The sequence below is a fragment of the Macaca fascicularis genome, chromosome 18, assembly GCF_037993035.2.
Source record: "Macaca fascicularis isolate 582-1 chromosome 18, T2T-MFA8v1.1".
NCBI lineage: Eukaryota > Metazoa > Chordata > Mammalia > Primates > Cercopithecidae > Macaca > Macaca fascicularis.
The window spans coordinates 69,338,689-69,356,008 of NC_088392.1; the positions used below are offsets into that span (position 1 = coordinate 69,338,689).

The 17,320-nt window shown below is 46.7% G+C and overlaps 1 protein-coding gene across 6 annotated transcripts in view; it reads right to left on the bottom strand.

Annotated features, from left to right (window-relative positions):
* Positions 1-17,320, bottom strand: part of ENOSF1 (enolase superfamily member 1) — a 37,946-nt gene that overhangs the window by 10,225 nt on the left and 10,401 nt on the right. For all 6 annotated transcript variants that reach the window (XR_012427278.1, XR_012427277.1, XM_045378018.3 and 3 more), the window contains exons 3-10: positions 12,258-12,373; positions 8,732-8,818; positions 8,367-8,393; positions 5,787-5,859; positions 5,651-5,689; positions 5,146-5,228; positions 3,188-3,222; positions 238-325 (exon numbers count right to left, since the gene is read on the bottom strand). Coding sequence is in view for 4 of the 6 variants with exons in the window: in XM_045378018.3 (XP_045233953.2) it covers positions 238-325; positions 3,188-3,222; positions 5,146-5,228; positions 5,651-5,689; positions 5,787-5,859; positions 8,367-8,393; positions 8,732-8,818; positions 12,258-12,373 (548 nt within the window). In the remaining 2 variants the exon portion in view is untranslated. The remainder of the gene's footprint in view (positions 1-237; positions 326-3,187; positions 3,223-5,145; positions 5,229-5,650; positions 5,690-5,786; positions 5,860-8,366; positions 8,394-8,731; positions 8,819-12,257; positions 12,374-17,320) is intronic.

Consider the following 17,320-nt stretch of genomic DNA (forward strand, 5'->3'; position numbering starts at 1 on the left):
GTTAGCAAGAAAGGATCCTTAACCCCAAACTTACTTAACTAGTTCTGCAGAATTAGAAAATGTAAAACTATTAGTCCCTTTGCTTTTTTTTTTGAGTTTTCCTACTGCAAAACTATAGAACTGTACTTCCTCTGACAATTACGTTTTTAAATTCCCATTGTTTTTTAATCTTGAAACGAGTTGCATTTAGCCCTGGACAAAGGCCGCTGCTTCTCAGTGGTGTGCGAGGATATTTACCAAAGTCTTCTCTGGTCCAATCATGTCTCGGATGATTTGGCATCTTCGCACGTCATCCTGGAGATCAGCACCCACCTTTACTTTAAACCTAGAAAATGCATTTGGTTTGCTAGTTTAAACCTGTACCTGGACTTGGCAAGGGTACCTGGAGTTTCTGCAGAAGTGACTGTCTTTCTGTCAACAATTCACAGACCATGTTTTCTAGTAACCTCTTGCTCTTTCCTCATCTTCAGATAAGTCACTTGAAATAAACCTGTGAACTTTATCTCTTCATTCAGTATCAGGGCAATGACTCTCAATTATCTATTGACCTGGAGTTAAGAGGCTAGACAGAGAAGTCAGGTCTTTTTTTGAGACGGAGTCTCTCTCTGTCGCCCAGGCTGGAGTGCAGTGGCCGGATCTCAGCTCACTGCAACTGTCACCTCCTGGGTTCCCGCCATTCTCCTGCCTCAGCCTCCCGAGTAGCTGGGACTACAGGCGCCCACCACCTCGCCTGGCTAGTTTTTTGTATTTTTAGTAGAGACGGGGTTTCACTGTGTTAGCCAGGATGGTCTCGATCTCCTGACCTCGTGATCCGCCCGTCTCGGCCTCCCAAAGTGCTGGGATTACAGGCGTGAGCCACTGCACCTGGCCGAAGTCAGGTCTTTAATACAATTAACTCAGTTTTTGCTGTGCCATGAAAAGGAATTAAGAACAAAAAAGCCACAGTGAGAACTGAAAAGGAGAGCGGGGCTGACAAGGGGTGCTGAGCTACCCTCTGATAGCCTGAATGGGAAGGGTCTGGTTTACAAAGGAGAACTCTGTCTTGAATTAACTCAGTGAGAGGAAGGCCACAGGGATGGTCTGTCCCCTGCAGTGCAGGGGCCTGAGGTTCCGGCAGGGAAAATGATGAGGTCACATAACTAGGGAATAGCAAAGTGCAGCTGGATCCTGCGTGCAGAGGTCTCCTTTACACCACATCCAGACACTTATCAGGAGCTCCTTAATCTGTGTGGATGTCCAGCTATCTCTCGAGACACGGGCCTCTACGTCCACACCCCGTGACGCTGCTGTCAGAAGGGTGTGTTGCTGGCTTCAGTGTGGGCACTGGCAGGTGAAGGAGGGGACACCACCACAAGGAGGCCAGCATCTGCCCCCTTGAACGCCAGCCTATCCTCCTTGTGCACCTCCCTGGCTGAAGTCCTCCGGCTGCTTTGCAAAGAGCCCCAGCTTACAGAGTGCCTGCGGCACACTCTCAAGCACCTGCCATTCTCTTCTGTGCCAGCTAGGGGCTTCAACTACATGATCCGTGATGCTCCAGAGAGGGTGGCTGGCCTTAGGCTCTGAGTGCCAGGCTTCCTGTGCTGAGAAGTGGCCCTTTAAATCTCCCCACAGCCTTCTCTGCCTTACCAGATACGTTGCTGCAGCCTCCCCCGGGTATGTAGAGGGCGGGCAAGCAGCCAGCACTTACAGCAGCTGCTCTGAATCCTGCCCTGTGCTGGTCCTTCTGAGATATGGCAACTTTGAGGAGGACCCAAGCTCATATTATTTCTACTGATAGACAGAAAATGAAGTTCAGAGAGGCTGAGCAATTTACTCATGACCACACAGCAAGTACTTGCAGGGGGTGAGGGGAAAAGGCAAGATGTGATTTCAGTTCCATCAGATGCCACCGCCTCTTTCCATGGCTTCATGCTGCCTCCTTCAAGCTCTCACTCCTCAACCCTTTATTTAGCTGAGGCATTAACAAGAATTCAGTGCCTCTCCAACTTAAGTGTGCACAGGAATCAATCGGGGCTTTTGTTCCAATGCAGATTCCCATGCAGCGGGTCTGGGGAGAGGCCCAGGCTGCATTTCTGACAAGCTCCCAGGTGATGCTGGAGCTCCTGCTCCACAGGATACACTGAGTAGCAGGAGGCTCAGGGGCCAGAGTGGCTGCAAGTCAGATAGGAAGCCTGGTGACATGTCACAGGCAAAAAGTGCCACCATGAGCTGCGCTGAGGGACGCACAATGACTGGGTCAAGAGAGATGATGGTCCCTCTGCATCCTGCCCTGTGTCAGGACGCAGGGTCGTCAACCATCGAGGCTCATCCAGAGAAGGTCTTAGGATGGCCAGAGGTCTTTACCTGCACAGGCAAGAGTCAGAAGGGAGAAGCGCAGATGAGCAGTGTGGAAAGCAGGTGGCCTGGAGGGAGAGGAAGGTTGTCACTCAAGTGGAAGAGGAACAGCCTGGCTCTTGGGAACTGGGACCTCTGGCTGGGAATTACATGGAAGCAAAGGGTCCCTGACATCAAAGACCCACCTGGCTGGGTGCGGTGGCTCACGCCTGTAATCCCAGCACTGGGAGGCTGAGGCAGGCGGATCACCTGAGGTCAGGGGTTCAGGACCAGCCTCATCAACATGGCAAAAGCTTGTCTCTATTACAAATACAAAATTTAGCCACGTGTGGTGGCAGGTGCCTGTAATCCCAGCTACTCAGGAGGCTGAGGCAGAAGAATGGCTTGAACCTGGGAGGTGGAGGTTGCAGTGAGCAGACTGCGCCACTCACTCCAGCCTGGGTGACGAGAGTGAAACTTCGTCTCAAAAGAGAAGACAAGACCGGCCTAATACTTAGAGCCCTCAAAGAATGGAAAGTGCCTAACCAAGTTAAGCTCGCTGCCTCTGGAGGTGTTCATGCAGAAGCTGAATCAACGCTATTTACTGATGGTAAAGACTGGATTTCTATTCTAGGTTAGTGCCTGAAATCAACAATCTCCCAAGCCTCTTTCCACTCTGATGTCCTAGAATTCTAATGAGGACACACATCCTGCCTTTAGAGAAAGAGCCTGGCCTAAGGGGAAACTTCTCTTATGCATCCCTATGAGCCACAGTGATCCTAACCCGTGGGTGCCTTTTACTCCTTGGCTCCCCTCCACTGCCTGAGTCTCTCCTGCCACCAACTGGGCAAGTCAGGTCCATCATCACACTCACCTGGTCCAGCCGTCCTTCAGCGCCTGGGCACAGAGCTGTGGGAAAGGAGCACAGGGTCATACACTGGAGAGAGCCCCTTGGTCTGACCAGGACATCAGTCATTGCTGATCCATTTCACAAGTACTACGGTTATAGCACAGACCAGAGTAACACTCATGTGTTGTTGAAATTAACAGCAGAAACAGCTTGGTTGACAGAGATCACTTTTTACTTGTAGGGTGACTTTCTTTCCTCATCTCTATGGGAACCATTTTTTTAATGGTCACAACCTTCCTGGAAGGAGAATAAAGCATTGATCTTTCTCTTTTTAAAGCTAGAATATTCTGTGGCATCCACAGAACGATGTAAGAGTAACGTGCAGAAGCCAGCCCCTCTCTCCTCACTCTTTAAAAGTAGGCACAGCGTAAGGAGAAACAGTAATAAATCAACCACGTGCCGACTCCATGCCGTGTGCCAGCCAGGAGGCCTTGAGCATGACACAACTTACAGCATGTATCTGAATCCTCAAAACCACCGCATGAAATAGGCATTATTTCTCCATCTTGCAGTGGGTCTGCCGCTGGTGCTGCCTGGGAATCATACCCTAGGCTGTCACCTTCCAGAGCCCAAGGTGATTCACTAAGTCACAGAGTCCCAGGGTCCAAAAGGTGAATGACTTTGCATTTGCTTGTGTACCTTCAGAACGAGAAAAAATACTTTTTTTTTGTTGTTTTTTGAGATGGAGTCTTGCTCTGTCGCCCAGGTTGGAGTGCAGTGGTGTGATCTCGGCTCATTGTAACCACCGCCTCCCAGGTTCAAGTGATTCTCCTGCCTCAGCCTCCTGAGTAGCTGGGATTACAGATGCACGTTACCACGCCCAGCTAATTTTTTGTATTTTTAGTAGAGACAGGGTTTCGCCATGTTGGCCAGGCTGGTTTCGAACTTCTGACCTCAGGTGATCCACCCACCTTAGCCTCCCAAAATGCTGGTATTACAGGCATGAGCCACCGCCCTCAGCCAAAATGATTCAGAAAGGTGAACAAGAAAATATTAAATTTCTCCCGGAGAGGCTGGAATCTAAAGCCCATGTGACATGAGAAGGAATATATATTTGGTCTCTGCCCCCATTGCTGCTCCCCTATTTCCTAGCACACAGCCCCTAAAACCCTTGGCATCTCCTGAGTAACAGGAGTGTCTTTTGTATGTGAATGAGACAGCCCTGCTGAGGTCCCCTATGTAGCTTCAGGATGGGGCTGGGGACAAGAAAGACCTGAAAGGCATGATGGTGGGTTGGAAACTTTAGCCTATTCCCAGATCTCTGGGGAGGGGAGGGGGCTAAAGGTTGAATTGATGGCCAATGGCCAAATACTGAATCACACTTAAATACTGAAGCCTCCATAAAACCCCCAGGGGACAGGGTTCAGAGAGCTTCCAGGTTGGTGAACACGTGGAGGTGGTGGGGGCGTGGCTCACCTGGAGGGGACATGGAAGCTCTGTACCCACTCCTCACACCTTGTCCTACGTGTCTCTTCAGTTTGGCTGTTCTTAAGTTGCATCCTTTATAATAAATGAGTAAACATAAGTAGTGTTTCCCTGAATTCCATGAGCCATTCCACCAAATGACTGAACTCAAAGCGGGGTTTGTGGGAACCTCTAATCGGAGGTAAAGCCAGTCAGAAGCACAGATGACAACGTGGACTTGTGATTGGCATCTGCCATGGGCCAGTCCTCCAAGACTGAGCCCTTAACCTGCGGGGTCTGAGGCTAGCTCCAGGGAGATGGTGTCACAATTGAGTAAAATAGCAGGACACCCAGTTGGTGTCCACAAAGCAGCGGAAAACTGGTTGGCGTGAGAAGGAAAACCATACAGGTCTGGTGTCAGAAGCGAGGTACTGAGAGTAGTGGTGTGACCACAGAGGGAAAAACAGGTTGGTTTCTCCCCATTCAGCCTGTTTACAAAGCCAGGTTAAAATGCCCACCTGCTTCAACGTGTCATCTGAGTACCCCAGCCAGGCGCACGAGGTGGTGTAAGCAGGGTAGCCTTGTGCCAGCATTTGCTTCTCTGTGAAAACACAGCACCGTCAACACTTTGCCCTTCAGAATTGGAAGTGCCTGTAGCTAAGCTGTTTCCCCTGGAGAGTCCAGCTGTTCTCCTGACCTGGCCTTTTACACACACCCAGCCACAAATTACTAGGATGTGAAACCCAGGTGGTCACAATACCCTCACAGACTGCCCTGCTCCCCAAGGGCCCTCCCTGCAGTGTAATCCTAAAGCCAAACTTCCTTTCAGCAGTGGCTGAGGCAAACTCTGCAGTCAGAGGTCATACTCAGGAGGCTTCACCATGCAGACCTGAATGTTGATTTGAGGGCCTAGCTACTCAGCACGGGGCATTTGGGAGGACAATGTGTCCCCAAAAAGGACAGGGGCACTCAAAAGTGGACAATGTTAGCAAAAACAATGAAGAAAAATTTCTTACAACCTACCTCTTTCTTTTTTACCAACTTGACCTTTCTGCAGTATTTCTGGAAGAAATAAAAAGCATCACTCACTATTTTAGGCAACAAAGCATGCCACTACTGTATGTGCACATTGTGCACCCGAGAAAGCTTCCAAACTCACCTAGGGCATCCTCCTCAGTCAGGACATCGGTGATGTACCTGAAATCTATGCAGGACACCAGCGTCCTGGGATCCTGGCAACGTGATAGGAGGGGAAGAGGCCTGAATCAATTCTAAGGTGGGTTATATTTTGTTTTAAAAAATTATTTATTATTATTCTTTTAGAGACAAGGTCTCACTCTGTTGCCCAGGCTGGAGTGCAGTGATGCCATCATAGCTCACTGCAGCCTCAGTCTCCTGGGCTTATGTGATCCTCCTGCCTCAGCCTCCTGCGACTGAGGAGCTGGGACTCCAGGTGTGTGCCACTATGCCTAGCTTTTTTATTTTTGTAGAGATGGGGTCTCACTATGTTGACCAGGTTGATCTTGAGCTCCTGGCTTCAATCCTCCCTCCTTGGCCTCCCAAAGTGCTGGGATGACAGGGGTGGGTTATGTTTCTAAGAAGTTGCTTATGGTGACACATGGGGCTCATTCTTTCCTGGCAGGGACCTTTAGGGCTTTGTTAAATTGTTTGACTCTGTCATTCCTAAGTGTAGAGTCCTTTAGTGGCTCCTCACTGCCCTGACAAAGCCCTCAGACACTGACGCTCTGGTCCCTTGCACCCGCCCCTACCCTGTTCTTTCCAGCTAACATGGCTTCCTGGAAGGAGGGCATGGCCCCAGGCAAACACTCAGCAGGAGCTCAGTGGGGAGATGAATGCCTGGCATCACTATACATCAGCTTCACACCGCAGGGCTGTCCACGGTGAGCTACGAGGCTGGGGATTCGTGCTGAGACCTCTCCCCACCCTGACGGAACAGTCAGTTGGAAAACAGCCAGTAGTTCCATTCCCACTAACATCTTATAGTGACCAGTGATACTCTACCACAACTGTCGAAAATCCTAAAATCTCTTTCAAACCTGAGATTCTATTTCCAAGAGTTCTGGGCCAGGTGCAGTGGCTCACATCTGTAATCCCAGCACTTTGGGAGGCTGAGACGGGTGGATCACCTGAGGTCAGGAGTTTGAGCCCAGCCTGACCAATATGGTGAAACCCCATCTTTACTAAAAATACAATTAGCTGGGCATGGTGGCATTACAAGCCTGTAATCCCAGCTACTCAGGAGGCTGAGGCAGGAGAATCGCTTGAACCCGGGAGGTGGAGGTTGCAGTGAGCTGAGATCACGCCACTGCACTCCAGCCTGGGTGACAAAAAGGAAACTCCATCTCAAAACAAACGAACAAACAAACAAACAATAACAACAACAACAATAAAGAAAACAAGAGAGTACTGGCATTGAAAGGGAACAGGATCCAAAAACGGAGAGTCCACAGCAACAACAACAATAAAGAAAACAAGAGAGTACTGTCATTGAAAGGGAACAGGATCCAAAAACGGAGAGTCCACAGGTGGGACCTCAAACACATTTCTGGTGGCCTGCAAATCATTCCCTTTTGGTGGCTACCTCCTCCAGCACTGTAAAAGGCCGGCCTTGAGTCTGGAAGGGGGCTCAAGAGCTCTGTGTCCTTCCCCTACGGATGGCCCCGAAGCTACTCTCCATGTCAGAGGCGATGTGACAGCTTCCTGTCTCCACTTTCCACCAGAGGAGGAGTAGTCTCCTGCCTAACACTCTTCAAGGCCATGGTGTTCTTTGTTTTTCCTTAATTTTTTGCCAACTAATAACAAGGGCCTTCATTTGTGGATCACGAGGTTTTTAACCACCACCCAGGTGTTGCACTGAGGCCACCACAGCTCAGAGTGGGGAAGTCACATGCTCAAGGTCATGCAGCTGGTGAGCAGTGAAACCTGGACTCACAGCCAGCTCTGCACAGGTCTGAAGCTCATTCCCCTTTAATTTGCCCAGTTTTTTCCTCCTCAGCATCCAGTTGCTCACCCCTGCTATGAAAAGGTCAAGGAGAAAGAAAACAGTCAAGTGCATAGCTTTAGAACTCACTGTTGAGCTCCTTCCCTGCTGCAACTGTACAGTAGAGGCTACAATGGCCTCATCTTACTCTTGGTGTCATAGTGACTGGATAGTATTTTTTCTTTTTTCTTTTTTTGAGACAGGGTCTTGCTCTCTCACCTGAGTGCTGTGGTGCAATTACAGCTCACTGCAGCCTGAAACTCATGGGCTCAAGCCATCCTTCAGCCTTCCAAAGTGCTGGGATTACAGGCTTGAGCCACCACGCCTGGCCTGGATAATATCTTCATAATATCATCACATCTTGCTTTTCAGAGTTTAAGAGTTGGTTTTCTCATTGATCTTTAATTTTGTGAGGTTCCTAGAGAAGTTAGGATGATCCTCTTGTCATAGTCAGGCAACGGAGGCTCAGAGAACTGGCATTGTGTGTTACAGATGCACGGTGGGGGAGGCAAGACCCCCTCACTGCTTCCCCTCGTGCCACACTGCCTGCATGAGCACAGCTATCCGTTACATCAGATATCAGAAAAGGAATGTCATGTTTTATTGGCTTTTTGCTTTATCATCACCATAGTGATCAACAGATAGTCCTGAATATATTTACTGATCATCAAATGGCATGTCATTCATGAAATCCATTTCATTTACAGAAACAATTGTAACATTAACGATCCTACTCACCATGTCCACAAGTAACTTCCAGACAGGCTTGAAGTAAAAAAGAAAGGATTTGTAAGATATATGTGTAAAGTCCCCATTTTTTTCCTGACAGTAAATGCATTGGCAGTAAATGCTGGCTCTCAGCCACCGGGTCCCTACACCCACCTCTACTGCTGCCTGCGCCTTCCGCCATCCCATCCCCTCTTTCTCCTCCTCCTGCAGTTCCCTACCTACTGCCAAAACCTCTCAGGGGAGAAAACAACACCAAAGCAATTCTCTGTATTTCCTTTTGGGGGCTGCAGTGTGTCTGTCTCTCCTCTGGGCGTAGGGAAAGTCAGTGTGGTGCAGTTCCCAGGGGCCTCCTAAGCGTTTGTGAGAGGAGTTACCTTTCCCTCCTGCTTGGCCCACAAGTCCCACACCGCATTTAGGACAGCCGCTGTCGCCAGGTGCACCACGCCCTTCTCTGGACCAATCTGGTTAGGAAGCAAAGTACAACAGCACTTTAGAAATGAAAAAGAGGGCTGGGTGTGATGGCTCACGCCTCTAATCCCAGGACTTTGGGACCACGACCAGCCTGGCCAACCTGGTGAAACCCTGTCTCTACTGAAAATAGAAAAATGAGCCAGGTGTGGTGGTGTGTGCCTGTAGTCCCTACTCCAGAGGCTGAGGTGAGAGGATCACTCGAACCCAGAAGGCGGAGATTGCAGTGAGCCGAGATGGCACCACTGCACTCCAGCCTGGGCAACAGAGCAAAAGTCTGTCTCAAAAAAAAAAAAAAAAAAAAAAAGAGAAAGATATTTAGGTCTTCCATCCAGGGACACATCTCAAGAATTAAAAGGCAGCAATAGTAACCCACCAACCCACCTAAAGGTTAAGTTTAAAAAAAAAACAAACAGTTGCTAACCCATTGAAGAGTTTCAAGAATAGCAGGAAAAACACCTGTGTTTTCCTCTCTTCTCTCTCTCTCTATATATATACACACACATATATATGTATATGTATGTGTATATATGTATATGTATGTATATACATATGAACACACACACACGTACTTTTTTTCTGAACCATTTGAATAAAGTTGCAAATATCATGCTCTTTTTACCCTAAATACATCAGTGTATAGTTCCTGAAAACAAGGATATTTTCTTCCATAACCATAGTACAATGATCACACTCAGGGAATACAACATTGATAGAATACTGTTATCTAAAGCCCAGTCCAGGCCGGGCGCGGTGGCTCAAGCCTGTAATCCCAGCACTTTGGGAGGCCGAGACAGGCGGATCACAAGGTCAGGAGATCGAGACCATCCTGGCTAACACAGTGAAACCCCGTCTCTACTAAAAATACAAAAAAAACTTAGCTGGGCGAGGTGGCAGGCGCCTGTAGTCCCAGCTACTCGGGAGGCTGAGGCAGGAGAATGGCGTGAACCCGGGAGGCGGAGCTTGCAGTGAGCTGAGATCCGGCCACTGCACTCCAGCCTGGGTGACAGAGCGAGACTCCGTCTCAAAAAATAAAAAAATAAAAAAATAAAGCCCAGTCCATAATCAAATGTCAATCAAATGGTTTTTTCCTATAATGTATTTTATTTGACCCTAATCCATATCCCATCTGGGATCACATATTGCATTTAGTCGTCATGCCTCTTTAGTTTCTTTTTACCTGGAGTAATTTTTCTTCTTCTTCTTTAAATGTTATTAGCAGGCCGGGCGCGGTGGCTCACGCCTGTAATCCCAGCACTTTGGGAGGCCGAGGCGGGCGGATCACAAGGTCAGGAGATCGAGACCACGGTGAAACCCCGTCTCTACTAAAAATACAAAAAATGAGCTGGGCGCAGTGGCGGGCGCCTGTAGTCCCAGCTACTCGGGAGGCTGAGGCAGGAGAATGGCGTGAACCCAGGAGGCGGAGCTTTCAGTGAGCCAGGATCGTGCCACTGCACTCCAGCTTGGGTGACAGAGCAAGACTCTGTCTCAAAAAAAAAAAAAAAAAAAAAAAAAAAAATAAATGTTATTAGCATTTTAAAAGAGTACAGGCCAGTTGATTTGTACAGCATCCCTCAATTTGGGCTGATCATCAGTTCCTTCATGATTAGATTCAGGTAATACATTTTTTTGGCATAAATACTACATAAGTGATTATGTCATTTGTTTTATTATTAGGGTTGTTAACTTTTACCACTTGGGTAACTTAGTGTCCATTTGGTTTCTCCACTGTGAAGTTACCATTTCATTTTCCAAGTAAGGAGGTTATTATTGTCCCAAAATTTGGGCATCCCTTGATGACTCTTGCCTCAATTAATTGTAGCTATGACAGTTATGGTGATTTTCTGATGTTATTATTCCTTTTATATTTATTAGATTTTAATCAGCTGTAATGGTGGGCTTGACCTTGTTATTTATTATCTCCTTAAAAAATTTTATTTTATTATTTTTATTTTTAAAAAGTACAGATGGGGGTCTCACTATGCTGCCCAGGCTGGTCTTGAACTCCTGGCCTTAAGTGATCCTCCTGCTTCAGCCCCAAGGTGCTGGGATTACAGGCATGAGCTACTGTGCCCAGCCGATAGTTCATTATCTGAATGGACTCATGGATTTTATTCAATGGGTCATAAGCCATTACTATCATATTTATTTGGATGCTCAAATTGTCCCAGATTCAGCCAGTGGGAACTTCTTCAAGGTGACATCTTTCAAGGTAAGTTTAATATTCTGTGTATAAAGTAAAATATGAAATCCCAGGCACTATTGAAAGTACATTCTCTTGTGCCCTTCTCTGTGCATGGATGGGAGACTGAACTGAGTTAGGAAAAGACAAAATCCGATATCGTGGGACAAAGACAAAGGTCAGGGTATTGAATTCACCTTACTGTGTTAGAATCCTTTCTCCAGAGTCTAACTTTCTCATGCCTTGAATTTACAGTTCAAATACCAAGCTATGCACATAAAAGGCACGATGGTCTTCCATCTTTTTAAATTTGTTCTTCTCTTACTGTTTTCTCTTTAATGACCTTCTCTTCTATCTCTAATACTACTCACATTATTTCTCCATAAAAAGATTGCCCATTCAGTAGTTTATCTCTAAACCATTTCTCAATTCAGGGAGGATGAGATGAGGTCCTTAGAGAAGAGATAGCTCTCAAGACCCAAATCTCAGGACCTCATCTCCTTAGTAGAACATTTTATTCAGCTAAATTTGGGCTTGAGTCATTTAGATCATCAGTCTTACAGAAATGACTTGTTTACCTCAAAATACTGATGATCTAAATGACTCAAGCCCAAATTTAGCTGAATAAAGTTTATACTTTATTTATACTTTAAATTTATACTTTATTTTATACTTTATATATATACTATATATACACTATATTATATACTTTATTTTATATTATATATATTATTTATATTATATATAATATATTATATATATACTATATATAGTATATAATATACTATATTATATACTTTATTTATACTTTAAATTTATACTTATACTTTACTTTAAAATTATAAAGCCATCTCTAGGCCGGGTGTGGTGGCTCATGCCTGTAATCCCAGCACTTTGGGAGGCTGAGGAGGGCGAATCACTCAAGGGCAGGAGTTCAAGACCAGCCTGGCCAACATGGCCAAACACCATCTCTACTAAAATTATAAAAATTAGCTGGGTGTGGTAGTGCGCATCTGTAGTCCCAGCTACTCAGGAGGCTGAAGCAGGAGAATTGCCTGAACCCAGGAGGCAGAGGTTGCAGTGAGCTGAGATCGCGCCACTGTACTCCAACCTGGGCGACAGAGTGAGACTCCATCTCAAAAAATAAACAAACAAACAAATAAACCCATCTCACATTTGTTGCACTCAAAGGATATCTCAGACCTTGGTAGTATTACTTATATAAGCATTTTACGAAATAGGTCCCTTACCCATCTGAGCTGCCCATCACTCGTCAGCTGCCTATAGAAGCCTCTGAAGTCACCAACAATGTCCTTGAGGTCCTTGTTGAGCACATGGTGGGCGAGGGCATTGACAGCACAGACAACTATTTAAAAAGGATTGAACTCTTGTTTATGTTTTTATATTAGGTCAAGAAATTAACACCCGAAAACATCACAAACAAACAAATGTGAACATTTTATGAAAAAAATGAAATCTAGACCAGGTGCGGTGGCTCATGCCTGCAACCTCAACACTTTGGGAGGCCGAGGCAGGCAGACAACTTGAGATCAGTAGTTCCAGATCAGCCTGGCCAACATGGCGAAACCTTGTCTCTACTGAAAATACAAAAATTAGCAGGGCACAGTGGTGCGCACCTGTAATTCCAGCTACTCAGGAGGCTGAGGCAGGAGAATCGCTTGAACCCAGGAGGCAGAGGTTGCAGTGAGCCGAGATTGTGCCATTGCACTCCAGCCTGGGCAACAAGAGCAAGACTCCATCTCAAAGGTATATTCTTTTAAAAATTGCATTAAATATGTTTTTTTTTTTTTTTTTTGAGTCTAGCTCTGTCACCCAGGCTGGAGTGCAGTGGCGTGATCTTGGCTCACTGCAAACTCCGCCTCCCAGGTTCACACCATTCTCCAGCCTCAGCCTCCCCAGGAGCTGTGACTACAGGCGCCTGCCACCACGCCCGGCTAATTTTGCTTTTGTATTTTTAGTAGAGATGGGGTTTCACCGTGTTAGCCAGGATGGTTGCGATCTCCTGACCTCGTGATCCTCCCGCCTCGGCCTCCCAAAGTGCTGTGATTACAGGTGTGAGCCACCACGCCCAGCCGTTCTGTTCTTTTCTTTTCTTTTTTTATTTTATTTTTATTTTTATTTTTATTTTTTGTCAGAGTATTACTCTGTCACCCAGGCTGGAGTGCAGTGGCACAATCACGGCTCACCACAACCTTGACTTCCCCGGCTCAGGTGATCCTCCCACCTCAGCTTCCTGAGTAGCTGGGATTACAGGTATGTGCCGCCAAGCCTGGCTAATTTTGGTATTTTTTGTAGAGATGCAGTTTTGACATGCTGCCCAGGCTGGTCTCAAATTCTTGGACTCAAGGGATCCACCCGCCTTGGTCTCCCAAAGTTCTGGGATTACAGGCATGAGCCACTGTGCCCGGCCCCATATATGTTTTCTGTGGTTGTCATAAGAAATATCACACAAGTAGAACAGGTGTTAATCCATATACTGAGCTAAACTTCCTGAGTAGAGAACACATTGTGATTGGCTGTCACATGAAAAACAGAATCATAGATTGACAAGTTTAAATAATGTTCCCAAATTATTTTCCTATTTACTTTGTAAAGTGTTTAAACAATCAGATTCAAAACCAAACCATGCTGGTTCATGTTCCTAAGGAATAAGAAGGCTGACTTAATAGAATTTTTAAAAAGAGAAATGCCTTTTTATTATTGACAAGTATAGAAGATGCCTTGAATTCACAATATAAACTATTAAAGATTAAATAAAATGAATTTGCAATTAGCATGCTATTTGCAAAATGTTAAAATACATGAAAACACTGTCTACAAACATGAAATTTCTTACTATTGACTTTCTTATGATATACTACATTTCTCATAAGTAATTTGAAGGTTAAATTTAATTTGTGTTAGCATTACCATCAATTATTTATTTTTGGTACCTTTAATTATTATTATTATTTTTTAGAGATAGGGTCTCACTCTGTCACCCTGCCTGGAGTACAGTGGCAGGACCTTGGTTCACTCCAATCCCCACCTCCTGGGTTCAAGTGATCCTTCCACCTCAGCCTCCTGAATAGCTGGGACCACAGGCTCCAGCCACCATGCCCAGCTAATTTCTTGTATTTTTGGTAGAGATGGGGTTTCACCATGCCTCCCAGGCTGGTCTCGAACTCCTGAACTCAAGTGATCCACCTGCCTCGGCCACCCAAATTGCTGGGATTATAGGGGTGAGACACTGCACCCAGCACCTCACTGTAATCTTGAATGCCTAGTCTCAAGTAATCTTTTTGTCTCAGCCTCCTAGTAGCTAGGACCTACACATACCACCACACCAGCTAATGCTTAAATTTTTTGTAGTGACAAGGTCTTGCTGTGTTGCATGGGGCAGCAGGTAGAGAGGTTCTAGAACTCTGGGCTCAAGCGATCCTCCCACCCCGGCCTCCCAAAGTGTTGGGACTACAGGTGTGAGCCACCACGTCCTGTGGTATTTTACTTTAAAAGGATTTCTTGGACCTGGCATTCACTCCTGTAATGCCAGTACTTTGGGAGGCTGAGATGGGCAGATCACTTGAGCTCGGGAATTCGAGACCAGCCTGGGAAGTGTGGCAAGACACCATCTCTACAAAAAATACAAAAATTAGCCGGGCATGGTGGTCCCAGCTACTCGGGATGCTGAGGTGGGAGGATCACTTGACCTCTGGACGCAGAGGTTGCAGTAAGCTGAGATTGTGCCACTGCACTCCAGCCTGAGTGACAGAGTGACAGAGCTGGACCCTGTCTCAAATAATAATAATAATAATAATAATAAGAAGAAGAAGAAGAAGAAGAAGGCTTTCTTGTGTTGTTTAAGATGATGAATAAGTAAAGTAACCCTTTGATCCTTTGCCAATTCTAGGAAACATTTAGCCTATGTTGTGTACATGGCCACAATAATTGAATCAAGCCATCAACTTAGCTTCAAAGAAAGGAACGTATTCCAAAACATTTTGATAAATTTGTTTGGTGCTGCCATGGATTCAATAGTAAAAGTTTTCAGTCATTTAATAGGACAGTTGTAGAGGTACAGTTTTACTGTCAATAAGATCCTGAGAAGGACACTATGAAAGTGGTGCCCCAGGCTGGGCACGGTGGCTCATGTCTGTAATTCCAGCATTTTGGGAGGCGGAGGCCGGTGGATCACCTGAGGTCAAGAGTTTGACACCAGCTTGGCCAACATAGTGAAACCCTGCCCCTACTAAAAATACAAAAATTAGCTGGGCATGGTGGCGGGTGCCTGTAATCCCAGCTACTTGGGAGGCGGAGGGAGGAGAATCACTTGAACCCAGGAGGTGGAGGTTGCAGTGAGCCGAGACTGTATTATTGCACTCCAGCCTGGGCAACAAGAGTGAAACTCCATCTCAAGAAAAAGAAAGAATGTGATGCCCCAAGTTTTTGTTTTTTTTTTTTCCCTTGAGACAGAGTCTCGCTCAGTCGCCCAGGCTGGTGTGCAGTGGCCGGATCTCAGCTCACTGCAAGTGCCGCCTCCCGGGTTCACGCCATTCGCCTGCCTCAGCCTCCGGAGTAGCTGGGACTACAGGCGCCCGCCACCTCGCCCAGCTAGTTTTTTTTGTATTTTTGTAGTAGAGACGGGGTTTCACCGTGTTAGCCAGGATGGTCTCGATCTCCTGACCTCGTGATCCACCCGTCTCGGCCTTCCAAAGTGCTGGGATTACAGGCTTGAGCCACTGCGCCCGGCCTTTTTTTTTTTTTTTTTTTTTTTTGAGACAGAGTCTTGCTTTGTCTCCCAGGCTGGAGTGCAGAGACCCGATCTCGGCTCACTGCAAGCTCCATCCCCCGGGTTCACGCCGTTTTCCTGCCTCAGCCTCCCGAGTAGCTGGGACTACAGGCGCCTGCTACCACGCCCCGCTAATGTTTTGTATTTTTAGTAGAGACGGCGTTTCACCGTGTTAGCCAGGATAGTTTCGATCTCCTGACCTCGTGATCCGCCCGCCTCGGCCTCCCAAAGAGCTGGGATTACAAGCGTGAGCCACTGCGTCCGGCCTCCCCAAGCTTTTAGCACATGCCTGGCTAAGGGTGAAACAGCTCTGGGATGACTGCACACTTGTGGTCACATGTAGCAGTTAGGGCTGAACCAGCCATTCCAGGTTCTCTAGGGCTTTTGTTAATGGGATACACAATCATTCTGGTTCAGATATTCGTTTCCTAGAATTGTGAGAAGACAGAATCCTCCTCACTCCTTGAAGGTGGATGCTCTTGAATTAAAGAAAATCTGAAGTAAGTCAGTGACTCACAGTGAGGTACACTGACACCAAACCACCGTCTTGGCGATTTGATTGTTGCTATAAATCACTGACTGAAGCATACCTCTGGTTCACGTCACAATACCAAATGCACTTAACAAAAGCTAAGGATGATCTCATCTTTATGACTCTCAGCCTTCACAAGCAGCACTTATGCATTCATCTACAGTGTGTGGATTTTTCTTGCTCAACAGGAGACTAGAATTTGTGGCATTTAATAGAAATTTGGGTTGTGAGGCCAGGCACGGTGGCTCATGCCTGTAATTCCAGCACTTTGGGAGGCCGAGGCGGGCGGATCACCTGAGGTCAGGAGCACAAGACCAGCCTGATCAACATGGTGAAACTCTGTCTCTACTAAAAACACAAAAATTAGCCAGGCATGGTGGTGCGTGCCTGTGATACCAGCTACCTGGGGGGCTGAGGCAGGAGAATCACTTGAACCCAGGAGGCAGAGGTTGCAGTGAGCCAGCCAAGATCACGCCACTGCACTCCACTCTGGGTGACAAGAGTGAAACTCCACCTCAAAAAAAAAAAAAAAAAAAAAAAAGAAATTTTGGTTGTGGCAGGAAATTGACTTGGAAAAGAAAAAAAGGCCCTTGAAGGCAGCTTCTTGCCAACTAAACATAGGGGGTTTTCTTTTGTTTGGGTCTGCTCAGGGACTTCAATTCTCTGGAGCCTCCAGCACTGGAAGGACATTGAGTAAAGTCTGTGGGTGACTTGTGGGTGTCTGAAGTAAGAGTGGTGTCACAAACTATTAAGGCTGGGTTTTTAAAAATTTTTGTCTATTTGAAAATTCTTGCCGGCCGTGATGGCTCACGCCTGTAATCCCAGCACTTTGGGAGGCTGAGGCAGGCGGATCACCTGAGGTCAGGAGCTCAAGACCAGCCTGACCAACGTGGAGAAACCCCGTCTCTACTAAAAATACAAAATTAGCCGGAGTGGTGGCGCAGGCCTGTAATCCCAGCTACTCGGGAGGCTGAGGCAGGAGAATCGCTTGA